General features: G+C 33.3%; 2 protein-coding genes across 2 annotated transcripts; one reads left to right on the top strand and one right to left on the bottom strand.

The window, feature by feature from the left end:
• Positions 1–894: 894 nt before the first annotated feature.
• SYTA (synaptotagmin A) lies at positions 895–5,889 on the bottom strand. Its single transcript, XM_048085335.2, has 12 exons — positions 5,609–5,889; positions 4,764–4,862; positions 4,599–4,649; positions 4,391–4,514; positions 4,104–4,222; positions 3,868–3,969; positions 3,491–3,565; positions 2,890–2,966; positions 2,553–2,799; positions 2,119–2,469; positions 1,498–1,629; positions 895–1,311 (listed from the first exon to the last, which is right to left on the bottom strand). Exons 1-12 carry the CDS (start codon positions 5,717–5,719, stop codon positions 1,183–1,185), a joined length of 1,617 nt encoding a protein of 538 aa, XP_047941292.1. The 5' UTR covers positions 5,720–5,889; the 3' UTR covers positions 895–1,182.
• A 3,155-nt stretch (positions 5,890–9,044) lies between these two features.
• On the top strand, positions 9,045–12,320 carry MCM10 (minichromosome maintenance 10). Its single transcript, XM_048083055.2, has 11 exons — positions 9,045–9,235; positions 9,566–9,752; positions 10,135–10,209; positions 10,301–10,538; positions 10,616–10,737; positions 11,058–11,091; positions 11,187–11,233; positions 11,306–11,437; positions 11,590–11,654; positions 11,869–11,941; positions 12,026–12,320. Exons 1-11 carry the CDS (start codon positions 9,148–9,150, stop codon positions 12,156–12,158), a joined length of 1,194 nt encoding a protein of 397 aa, XP_047939012.1. The 5' UTR covers positions 9,045–9,147; the 3' UTR covers positions 12,159–12,320.
• Positions 12,321–13,534: the final 1,214 nt, after the last annotated feature.

The following is a 13,534-nucleotide window of genomic DNA, read 5'->3' as shown; positions in this document are numbered from 1 at the left end:
CGAGTTTTAAGAAATGTAAAGAAAGTTGGTTCAAAAAGTTAGTGGAAGATGAGACCCATTTTTTTATATTGGTTTTATAATAAAATGTGAGTGAATTGAGTTAGTGGAATGTGAGACCTACTTACTATTTATGGTAAAAAAGAAGTGTGACTCTTAATTAGGGACGGACCTAAATGAAAAAGTGTGACTCTTAATCGGAGACGGAGGGAGGATAACTTTTCAAAAATGAAATGCATATATTTTTATGGGACGGACGAAAATATAAATTGCACATATTTTTATGAGATGGATGGAGTATAAATTTAAAGATCGCAATTTCAGATGGATTGGAGTATAAATTTAAAGATCGCAATTTCAAAACTTTTGGCATTAGCCATTAGAATTTAGACCAACTTACATCCAAAAAAAACAAGAGGTGGTTTCATATTTTCATTAAATTATCATAGGTTGAACTATTTGGGTACAATTGATATAATTTGATGGTAGTACTTATTTATAAATTTATAAAAGTGTCTTTTTTCAATTTGAAGTAATAATCACACGACGGCAAACCCCCCTTCTCCTCACTCATAGAGCACGTAGTCATCCATCGCTGTGCAAACCACACCCCAAGCTCTAGTTCGTCGCTCATATAGTCATATTATTGGTGTCTCAAGCGTATATCAGCGTATTAGAAAATATTGTAGGAAACGTTACAGGTGCTAAAATAAACAAGGTTAATGTGAACTTCTCTGACTAATTAGCTAGTTAGGCCCACAACGACAAATTTATCATGTCACAAATCGAGATTGTCTATCATTCCATATTCTCATTTCTTCTTTGGAGTCAGCAACGAGTTGAAATTCGTCAAATGGGACATGACCCAGATCCAAACATTAGTAAAACACTGATAAATGAGGTCCAAATGTGGGTAACTTTAAAACTTAAAATCATTCCCAACACACACAGGTAGACATTCCGGGGCATTTCATCAGTGAACTTTTACAGCAATGAAGTTCAAGTGTGTCAAAATGAAATTCATAAAGAGAGAAATCAACAATATGCAAGGATCCAAATATGTCGATATACACAACCAGCACATACAGAAATATAATATAGCTGTTTTTGTCAAAACCAAGCTCGAAAACACCTGTGCCATTACATGCTCATAACTCCATTATCTCAAGAGTGGCTAACCTCAAGTCAAGATGTTTGCCACTGCAGCTCAATTTGTATCCGCCCATTCTTCGAGTCGATGAGATGGAACTTCTCATTGATCCTTTTGTTGCTGACAACATCTGCTAGGCTGATATCAACATAACCTAATGTTTCCTGATTTTGGGGGTTGAGCCACATAGTCAGAAATTAGTCAGATGATGTATATGCATATGCTGTATGTGCAAGATTGGTAGATACTGATGTAACTGTAATGATAGGTTGGTTTATACTCTAACCATCCTTCTTGATATTCAATCATGCGCCAAATTGTTACATCGATAGAAAGGTGAACTTGAATACCTTTGGGTGCAGCAGGCCGATCCTGGTTGATGTGCTGAGTACTTCCACATGGAGCTTATCCTTCAAAGGTGGTTCTTCCATCATGAATGTGAAAACCTCATCCCACCTAGGATCCCGGTTCTTCTTAACTTGCTGTATAAACATTTAAATCAACCATTAAACAGATAATCCACTACTACACTTACAAGCATCATTTGGCACAATTGATAACACAAAGCAGCAAATAGATCTAATTTATTTCTTAGAGTGGTCTTGTATAAGGCTAGTTTCCTGGCAAAGTAGGTATTTGGTGGTACTTAAATGAGACCAAAGTCAAGCGTTTATTTATTTTGTAACTAGCAGAATGCCTAAAGTGATTTCCTAATTTCTTGTTGTACCTTCCCTGTCGAGATACCAATTCTTTATGTTTCACTAGTCATCATGCCTGTGTTCATAATCTTTGTGTGATCGCCTTTGTGTAATCATTTAGATTCTCTAAATGAATTCCCTTAGAATGAGTTTCCATTTACTTTAGTGGCGCCTAGAATCTATTTGCTACACAAAATATGCACAGAGAACTAAGTCAGAGAGTATAGCTCGAATAATATACTAAAACAGTGAGGGGAAGAGTTAATTGCACACCTTAGTTTTTCGCTCCTCTCCTTTGCAAATGATGCGGACATATGGGTTAGTGTGGTGCTTTCCCTCAACATCTTGAGCTTCATGGACTGTAACCACTAGTGCACCTCCACCCGGTGGTGTGCCCTCAGGAGCCTTTTGTACTTCACCAGTTTCCTCAAAATCTTTTGGCAAATCCTCATCCTTAAAAGGTTTGTATGTCAACTCGACCTCAATCTGACCACGCACCTTATCATTTTGAACATCATTTGGGTCCATATTCTTAAGCAGAGGCAGCGTCAAAGTTTTTGATTCATCCGGGGGGAGGTCCTTCAATGGAACTACATTCATACCCATCTTTTCATGTTTGCCCACCTTACAAAACAAAAAAATTCAATTTTCAAGTGTTGGACATCATAACATAACAATCTGCCTAACCTGCAACTAAGTATGTATACCTGCTCCCAGTCATAAACAAGAAGTTCCAATGCTTGTGTTTCAGGATCTTTTACTACCATGCTGAATTCTTCATTCCACTCAGGATTCAAATTCTTATGTTTCACTGTGGTCTTCTTGGATGGAGCCTTTGTTTCAGTGAGCTTCAGTTTAACATAAGGATCGGATGCCCCTAGTAGATCTTTCTTCTTCAGCTTTAGTGCCCGCACAACCTTCGCATGAAGAATCCCAACAGGCTTCTTCATAGCTCTGATGATTTAGAGTCAATCAGACTGAATATAAGGTCCTCCAGAAATGCAGGCTATTTATAAAATAATTATATGAGAATGAGAAACATACTTTGTCGGATCCAAAACTTGCACTTCAAGGGTTTTAGGCCACAGATACATGTTAGCAACTTGATCTTTAATAGTTTCCTGCAGAAAGGATTATTTCCGTCCCCCTCACAGAATGGGGAAGGGATGCGCAAAATGGTTAGCACATATGATCTGACAAAAAGAAGTTTATATCACCAAATCCCAAATTTAAGTGTAAAAACAAACTTTAGTACTCATTTGGCAGACCCTGGTATATAGTTTCTTCCAGTATTAGCAAATAACTCAAAAGATAAGGTCCCTTCAATAGAATCTCGGATTGCAAGTTAAAATTCAATGTCAATAGCATCACCACTTTTTAAACAGATGCAAGTGAGCTTCAATTATCAATGTTTGTGATGCATATATAAGCTATCTTAAAATACAACTATGCAATACTATTATTATTCAATAAGACCACAATACATATCTGAATAGATGCAAGTAAGCTTCAAATAGCTCTCTGAAAATGCAACTATGCAATATTATTCACAATATATATCTGGCATCTATCCTTTTTGGTCATATTTTGTAAATTCCATTTTCTCAAATAATGTGTTTCAAGAATTGATATAATGGAGTTGTACCTGTACAAACCCATATAGGCCAGGAATTGACATGAGATCAGCCCCACCAAGCTTAAGTCCAAAGTCAACATGAGGCTGCAAACAATGAGAACAGGCCAAAGCCAGCTTATTGCAAAAGAATATCAATGAACAGGACTTTTTACACAAATATAGATGTGAGATCTGTACTAGATGAAAGCATTTCAAGTTCTAAAGAACTAACTTAAAAGTTTCCAGTGGGCCGAGAGAACTAAAAATACCTCCCTTAACTTGTATCACAGACGAAAAAATATTACGAACACAGTGAATATATTAATTCCACGGGTATCTTTTGTGTGGCATCCCTTCTCTCCTAGTTTCATTTTTATATTAAAATGAAGGAGAAGTAATCCACCGACCTTCTCCATAAGAGACACAAAGATGTTTGCGAAACATGGAAAGCTAGGAACAAGAGGCTTAAGTGTAATGCGGGGCAGAGCAAACACTTGCAAATCAACAACCTGCATTACATACAATTAACAGTTCCATTTTATTTCATCATATTTCTTTGGCAAAAGGTAAGGAGACAGAAATAGATCAGATCATACATTATATAAGTGAGAAACTATTCAATGAAATTAAAACAGCTAATAACCTGAACTGTTGCTTTTAGTCCATAGGCTTTCACTGCAACAGTGACATTAGGATTTCCTGCCCATTTCAAAGCAGGCTCCATAATCAACTCCTTTTCTTCAGTAAGATAGACTTTCATCCCTGTCATTGAGATTTTATCATTATGTTTCGGGACAGCGTAAGTCAGGCCACTACAACTAGACTTTCATGTTGCTTCTATGTTCTGCTATGTTCTTTAAATTACAACAGACTATGGCCTAAGCAATTCAGAATAAAAGCGTAAAATTGATGGCCCTTTATTTTACTGACCTTGAAAAGTAGGTGGTAGAGCTCCCAGAGTTAGTGCTTCGAATTCAAGGGACTCAATTTTATATTTTGGAATTTGTTCAGAAATAATTGGAGTAGCAATATTTTTGGCTGTCTTGCAAATTGCCTACGAGCATACAACAATTAATGCAAATAAAAGTGATCATATGGACCAGGTAAATTAGACAGAAAACATAATGTAAATCAATACCTTGTCCAGGTAAGGCCACATAACTTCAAGAAACTTGTTAAGCCAGTCAACCTTCATTCCAGAAGAGAGAAAAGGGGTGGGAAGACATTGATTACAATCTATTTAAATCTCAAGAGACTAAGTAACCAAGTGATTGCAGAAGTGACTGAGTCCTCGCAAACTTACACGATCATAGTCTGGATTTTTCACCCAGAAGGGTATTTCAGGTAATAACTGTTGCAGAGTTTTAGAGTCTTGCTCAACCAAAGGGCGGATTGTAGGATTCTGTCGAAGTACAAGAGTAAGAAGCATTTATCATATTTGGCAGCATATCTCAATTGATCTATACATTCCTCTTCTACATTTTTTCATTCACAAACCACATCCTAAACTATTAAAAAATACAAACATATGGTGTAGTAATTCTTAATGAAACAAAGCAAAAAAAATATGCCAAAATGCCTGAGTTCATGTATGTTATGCCAGAATGAAAACTGAAAATCTAATTGAAAACACAAAAGATATACTATAAGAATTCAAGCTGATTGAGCTACAAAGGTGATATGTGTTTTGGCAGCATTATTCACCCACATTTAACAATGTAGGAGCTGTGCTCCAATATATAAAGAACGACCATAGCTCACAGAAATCGTGATGGATTCTGTCTGCCAGTATCAATAGGCATTCTGGCCGATTATGATTTAACAATGTAGGAGCTGTGCTCCAATATATAAATACTAGCATGGCTAAGAGAAACAAATCATCAACAGTTCTCACCTTACATGAATTCCATCTACAACATAAATCTACTGAAATCTCGACCAGAAATAGCCGTTCCTACTTCATTTCTACTTCTCGGTCTAACTCAAAATCCCCCCTCTAGGAAATAACTACTGAAACCTCTATTATATGTCAATTATCCGAAAAAACTTAGATATGTTCAAATCACAAATGCTCACGGCTAAAAATCACCTAAAATTGTGCATAGCTAGCAAATTGAGTGTGTGTTTCAGAGAGAGAGAAATAGAAACCTTAACATCGGAAGGCTGAAAGTAGATGAATAAGAAATATCCAGCAACCAATCCAGAAGAAATCCCTACTCCAAATCCACAAAACCCCATTATCATACTGACAAAACCCATCTCGACCAAAAAAATTTGAAAATCCTTTCTCAAATGCAATCCAAGTCCCACTAGCTCAAATCAAACCACGAATTCTCCCAATACTTGCAAAATTTTCGACTTCAAATTCATTCTACCCACTTTCTTCTACAAGTCATCTTGCCCCTCTCTCTCCAATCGTTGTTTAATTTCCATTAATTTCGATATACATAAAATGGATAAAATTGTGAAATGACCAAAAGCACCCCTGCGGTACAGAAGGTCGGGTCATTGCGTGCCCATTAAGGTCATTTCAGTTCGGCGCGTGCGACCATGTCGACCCTTCCGTGGAATGTGTAAGAAGAGGGGAAGCGGCACTTTAATTGGGCCAAGCAAAGTTCGGATGCTTTCAAACTAGTCGGGCCCGGCCTGTTGTCTCCGTATGCGATGGTGACGTGGCGTGCGAGGATGAGTGCCACTTGGCCATGGTTGGCTGATTTCTATGATTGTATGGTTTTGGTCTTTTTTATTTTTTATTTTTTTTTGTCAACTTCTTGATGATGACTAGTTACTACTAGTAGTTAGGAATTTGTGTGATTTTGAAATAATATTCAACGTAACCACGACTCTAGTAGATCCTTTGATATTCTTCATATGTTTTATGTATGGGATGGTATATTTGCTGCTTGATGGTATTTTTGTATTTGACCTGTTAATAGTTTTGATATTACTATTAAGTTTTGTTTGGGGGGGGGGGGGGGGGGCTTTGCTATTAGGACTGCGAAATTGCGAATGATCAAACGTCCTCTATTTGCAAAATGTATATATTAGAAGTAGCAATTTACTAGTAGTACCTAAATAAAATATCAATGAAATAAATACAAATAATGAATATCAAGATTTATGTAGAAACTTTTTTTCAATGAGGTAAAAATATAAGATCCAAAGATCTATAAATCTAATGTCACCAACTCAAAAGTAGGATAATACGGTCAACAAGTTTATAACTTACTAACTTATAAGTAAGTTCTAGTTCTTAGAATATAAACTAAATATTTTTATATTTGTAAGCGTAATTCAATTTTCTTTTTAATTTCGTTCAATCTGACAACTAAAATTCCACATACAGATTAAAAATATTGCCATATCACACATATACATATACCAACAAAAAAAAAACATTTTCTAATGACTAAAAGAAGAGAGGGCGCGCCCATAAAAAAAATAAAAATACAAGAAGAGAGAGAAAGTTTGAACTTTGAAGGTATGATCACATATATATTTCATCGAGAGTATATATTATTGGAATCGGGGTGGACATAGAAAAAGTTCATAATAAGGGCTACAAGTAGGAACTTGTTCTCTAGTGAAGTGAGTACTTGGTAAGGACTCAACATAATTTTTTTTAATTTAAAAATTTTAGAAATAGAAAAAAAAAAAAAAAAAAAAATTGGATAAGAGTTAAGCCCTACCCAAGTGCCAAGTGTGCGTGTGCCCACCCCTGATGGAATGTTTTGATATTGATTTAGATGAATCAATATTAATACTGAAGAAAAATGTGCAAATATGTTATAAATTATAACATTAAACAAGTACTAGTAACTTTTTATACTAATAGGTTAATGATTGGACCTGTTACCATTTACAGTAAAACGAAAATGGATTTCTATTTGTGGATGGATTAAAAATAAAATAAAAAACGAGATTTTTATTCGCAGAAAAAGAGAGTAGTACCATATTAGATTTATTAAAAATTTATTAAATTAACTTAATACTATAAAATATGATGTGACATTTTCATTGTCATGTGAAAAAAAAATGATATTAAATCTAAAATATGAAATAAAATATTTAAAAATGAAATTAAATCTCAATTGATAACTATTTATGTTAAGTTTAGTACTTATTATAAAAATAGTTAAGTTTAATAAATACTTTTATACAAATATATAATTTGATAACTATGGATCAATTGCTAACTCATCATTTAATTGTTAACTACAACTAATTTAAGACCATATAATTATAGAAAACTTGTGGTCTACAATTTGCAACATGTAATTTTCACTTTTATTAATTAAATTGAAAAATATAAAAAAACTACCAAATTAGGATTTTGGATGAAAATGTCAATATAATGTTTAGAAAATATCAACATAATGCTTTGACAATGTCAACACAATGCTTTGAGAATGTTAACACATTGCTTATATTGACATTCTTCATGCATTATATTGACATATTTTATATATAATGTTGACATTTGTTGTTGTACGAAAAAATTTGAATTTTTTTTATTTTTTAAAAAAAATTTGACATCGGAATATATGCAAGTGATATCTCGTTAGAATCCTTATGAAATTATCTTTAATTTGATATATGTTGTGCGAAAAAATAATTTTAATCGAGAAAGTTATATGTGTTTTAAAATTTTGGGATATTTTTCAAAAGTTAGTTACAACTAATTTGTTGTAAATTGACCTTAATATGACGCTTTTTTATCGTATTGACATTTTAGGGCTAATGATTTAGGCCTTTAATTTAAATACCTAATAGGTATTATTTAATTGTAATTAGCAATTAAGTATTAAGTTAACAATATAACACTCCCCTTGATAACTATTTATAAAACTAAACAAAAAGATATAGAAATGTTTGAAGGAGAGTGTTATATTGCTAACTCAATACTTAATTGCTAACTACAATTAAATAATAGTCCTTATATATTTAAATCAAGGGTCTAGATCATCATTTCCGGAATGTCAATACGATAAAAAAAAAAAGCATCAATAAGGTATTGAGGTTAATTTACAACAAATTAGTTGTAAATTATTTTTCCACATCCAAAACTTTAAATGCATATAACTATCTCGATTTAAATTATTTTTCTGCATAACATACATCAAATTAAAGATAATTTTATAAGGATTATAACGAGATGCAACATGTATATGTTTTGATGTCAAAATTTGATAAAATTTTTGTAAATATTCATAAATTTCGTTAACAGTTTTATATTAATACACGACACATATTATGTCAATACAATGCTTGTACAATGTCAATATGAAATTGTATTGACATTGTTATATCTTTGTGTTGATGTATTTCATTCACAGTGTTGACATTGTGTTTTTAAAGCCTAAATTTGATAGTTGCTATTATCTTTTTAATATTAAAAAATGTAAAATGAAATCACACATGATAAATTGTAGACAATAAGATTTTTAAAATCTTATAGCCTTAAATTAATTGTAGTCAACAATTAAAGGATTAATTAACAATTCATCACTCCCCAATGTTTGAAACTATTAAGAAAATTTCCCTCCAAAAATTTCTAAAGTTTCCCGCAAAATGAATGAAATCTAAACCCTAGTTCAGTTTGGATCCCCATTTTCATTTTCTCGAACCAGATTACAAGACACAAATACAGAAATCAAGCGCTGCTAACTCAGTAATCACCGAAGACAATGTCGACACCTAACCACCAAGACGATCTCGATCTCCTCCTGTCGCTTGAGGATCGCGTGCTCGAAACGCCGCCGGCTTCTCCATCAGGTACCTCACAATCAATGTCACACACACTGCTGATAGCTTTTCTGCGATTGAAGTATAAATTCTCTATAGCGTTGTCTGTATGATCTGGCACTGGTATGTAACATGCGGATATTGTGTTGGCGTAGCCCTCGATTCGAGCTGTTTCCTATATACGGCGCCGAACATGAATTAAATATATGGATTTGATAGTTCAATCTGGAAATTGTTATTCATCTTTCGATTAGATTAGACTTAATCTGAATGTTTTTTAAGTTTCCCTGTATTTGGAAATGGGGATGTTTCGGAAATTCGTGGTAAATAATGTGTTGAATGAATATGCGTGTACCTTAGGGTATTTATCAGACGATGGGAGGCCACAGCGAACTGGGCCTGTGGATTTGTCTGCTTTCCGAGATGTGGTGGGAGATTGCCTTGATTATGATGCTAAAGATGCCAAGAGAGCTCAGAGCTCTGGGAAGAGCAAGAGCAAAGGCTCGAAAGATATTGAAGTTGAGAAGTTTTCAGGATTGCGAATCCAGTAGGTTTCAATTTTACTTGATTTGATATTTGTTAATAATGCCATTTCCAATTTAAGCTTTGCTACCGATATTAGCTGCTGTAGTATGAGGGCACAGAGCTTCGAGGAATTAAAATGCTTTATGCAAATATGCACGATTTTTTTGAAAAATTTAAATGAGATATGCGTTCTGTCTCTATCTTGACTACAATGATATGCTATACAAACGTTGGGAGTTTGGTACAAGTGGATTCCATTTTGCATATACTTTCTGCTAAATTTGTGTATTTACAAGCCTATGTTAGATGAAAAGATTGCTCTTGTTCAAACTTCAATATTCAAGAAGTGTAATCACTTCATATATACTCTATATTTTAATTGAAATTCATTTTTCCTTGTTCAGGAATCCAGTGGTCTCCCGTGTTGAGTTGAGCAACCATTTATCAGATATTAAATATGTTCAGTTAGACACAATAAAGTAAGCAATTTGAAAAGAAGTCAAATTTTGTATTATAGGTGCTACTAAAACACAGTCATTGACAGCAGAACATTTATTTATTATATTCCAGGAATTTGATTAAAGGAGATACTCTGTCTGGGTGTTGGGCCACTATTGGTGTTTTAGCAGAAAAGGGTGCACCGAGGATGAGTTCCATAGGAAAGACTTTTGCAATTTGGAAAATTGGATGCTTAGGTGATGAGACCATTTCTCTCTTCTTGTTTGGGGATGCATATCAGAAGAGCTGTGAGGCGAAAGTAGGAACCATCTTCGCTCTACTCAATTGCAGCGTCCGCAAAGATAAACCAGTATGAGATTTGACATTCTGTGATATGGTGGTTGTTTCCTTTCAAGATTTTTTACTATTTTTTCACAACTGTTTCAGGGAACATTTTCATTGAGTATCTTTGCTGCTAAGCATATTCTGAAGCTAGGCACTTCTGCAGATATGGGGGTTTGTCAGGGAAAAGGAAAGGATGGAGACCCTTGCACAGCAGTTATTGACAAGTATGCCAAATTTATGCTATATTGCTCTGATGTGATCGTGTCAATAAATTTCAAAGGACATTGGTTTCTTTGCTGAGTTTGTTTTCTGATATTTTCATTGTTTAAAATAGTTTTCCTTTACTTTCTCATTGTTAGTCTACTTTATAGAAACTCTTTTTGTGGCTATGATATAAGCAATGAGGAGAAATTTACTGATTTCTTCTTTTAACCTTTTGATCATCCAAGAATAAAGAACATAATCAGTTTTTAGTTGATTGCATTTCTGAATTATACATAGAATAACTTATCCAAATTACTAATACATTTTTCTCCATCTGCAGACGGCGTAGAAAATTCTGCAACTTCCACGCACATGTACTGTCAGAACACAGCTATTGGCTATAACCCCCCCTAAATCACTCCCAAATGAATATGATTTGTTTATGCTAACTCGTTGTTTATGTTGTCAGAATTCTTCGAAGAAATACACATCTACAAGGACAGAGCTCAAAGGAGGGTAAGTGATCAAGTTTCATCTGCTGTCATTTTTACAGTTCTTGTTACATAACTATTGTGTTCCATCTACCAGGAATTTAAGGACAGGCTTCAGAGATTATCTCAAGTCTGAAGGAATCTATGTGGTGAAACCTACAGAAGCGAAAACAAGCTCAACAAAGTCTACTAAGTTATTGTCTGTGGAAGGACTTAAGAGGGCATTGAGGTCTCCTTTAACTGATTCATATTTCAATGCTACTACAATGTTTTTGTCCAATCTCAAGAATGTTTGTTTATACGTAAAGAATGCGCCTCCAATAAATTCTCTATATTTCTTGCTGCAATATCTGAAGTATCTATCAACTTATGTCCTTGCAGCAAGGCAGACAAAGTGACAACAAATGTACACTCTCAAGGAATAAGGTTTATGAATCACATCACAGGTATTATATTGTTGCTTTTTTTTCATAATCCTGTTTTGGATTATCCAATCTAGTAAACAAAAGATTTATTGAATTACACAATTCTCCCAAAAACCACTAGTTCAGTAACTTCTGTTTAATCCAGAATACTCATGATTAGATAACATTCAAATATCACTTTTTTCGATTCCATTTGATTTGGTCGCATATTTTGGTCATTGCACTTAAATTACAGCGGAAAGGGATATCAAATTGAACAAAGCCACTAGCCTTCCACGTCAGCAAACGAGTAGACCAGACAACAACAGGTGGGGAAAAGTTTTGTGTTGTATTTCTTGTTTAGAAATGTGTTCCTATTTCTTGCTGAAAATCCCTTGTATCTGGTTGGTCAGATTCAGACAAGGCCAAGAACCAGATGCCAAGAGATTGAAAACAGATCCTAAAAAGTCCCAAGAAAAGAACACCAAAGAGGTTGGTGTTAAGATGATTGAGTTAGATTTTCTTAGTTCCGATGAAGAGCTTTGACCTCCTACTTGTCTCCAAATTCTTGGAAATTTTGTAGATTTACGGTACAAAAACTTGTGTCAGGATTGGGGTTGGAGCACCGTCTAATAATTCTTTATTTGGAAAATTTTGGACTCATTTTTTATTTTACAATTTTTATAAAAACCAACGTTCTATTTGCCATTTTATGAGTATTAGTATCACACCCGTGCTATGCACGGTCCACTTTGTTCTCTTCAAATATGAATTTTTTTTTTAAAATAATAAAATTATATGAAGTCTACAATTATAATGTATTTAATAATAAATATAAATAATACATTTGATTAAAGTAGTGAATTCTATTAAAATAAAGTTGTGATACACAAATGATGAGTTTATAATAATTTGTGTCACAAATTTGAGATGATAAAATTTTATTATATAATGATAATGTTGAAAACTGTACGTAAATATAGAAAAACATATATATGAATATAGCAAGTTTGAAAAAAAAAAAATTAATGTACATTTCCATATTTTTAATAAATATGACCATAGGGGTGTGATTCGTTGCTAACTTTTGTTAAGTTTGCTAACTTGCGTTACATCAATGCAATGTATTAAAAATGTCAATACGATGATACTGAAATGTCACCATAACCTTAAGTTGATAATTTAATACATTATGTTGACATTGACATTTAAATGGCAACACAGTTTATTAAAATGTCAACACAAATATGTGTCGACATTTTAATGTGATCATGTTGAGATTAAGCTAAAATATAGATATGTGGAAAATAATAATATTGTACATTATTTTTGTAAAATGGAAAAATGACTCTGATCGCGAGATTAAAAAATAAAGTAAATTTACACCACACAAAATAAAAAAACCTAAAGAATGTATATTACCACTTCTCCTAATGAGATTTAAGATATTGTTAATCAAAACCTATAATTTAATATTGCACTGGTGAGACACTTCCTAGTCGAGCTTCATTTCATTGCAATATAGTGACCCTATACACTACAAACCTAAACCTTGAAGCCTAAATCCTAAAACCCTTAACTTTAAAATATACTCATCATGACCAACAAATAATCCAAATATCAATAAAATTCTCTCTCCGTCCCAGTAATGATAGAACAGTGTAAAATATTGTGCCACTAAAGTTGCAAGTCAACCAACGTTTAGTTCACTTTTACTAATCAAATAAAACATTGAAATTCAATTTTATTGTAGTAGGAAAAAAGCTCAAAACATGTACAATATTATTTAAATATTTAAATACCATTATTCTCATTACATTATTGATTATGCGTTTAATTATTTAAATATCATTATTTTATTAATCTCATTAATTCCATAAATTAAAAATTAAATTGGCACTCATTAATATTATTAGCTGTCA

The sequence above is a fragment of the Salvia hispanica genome, chromosome 5, assembly GCF_029641045.1.
Source record: "Salvia hispanica isolate PSC_SH4W2 chromosome 5, Shi_PSC_v1, whole genome shotgun sequence".
NCBI classification, from domain to species: Eukaryota; Viridiplantae; Streptophyta; class Magnoliopsida; order Lamiales; family Lamiaceae; genus Salvia; species Salvia hispanica.
Note: the sequence above shows the minus strand (reverse complement) of the source record. Positions and strands in the feature narration are given on the sequence as shown.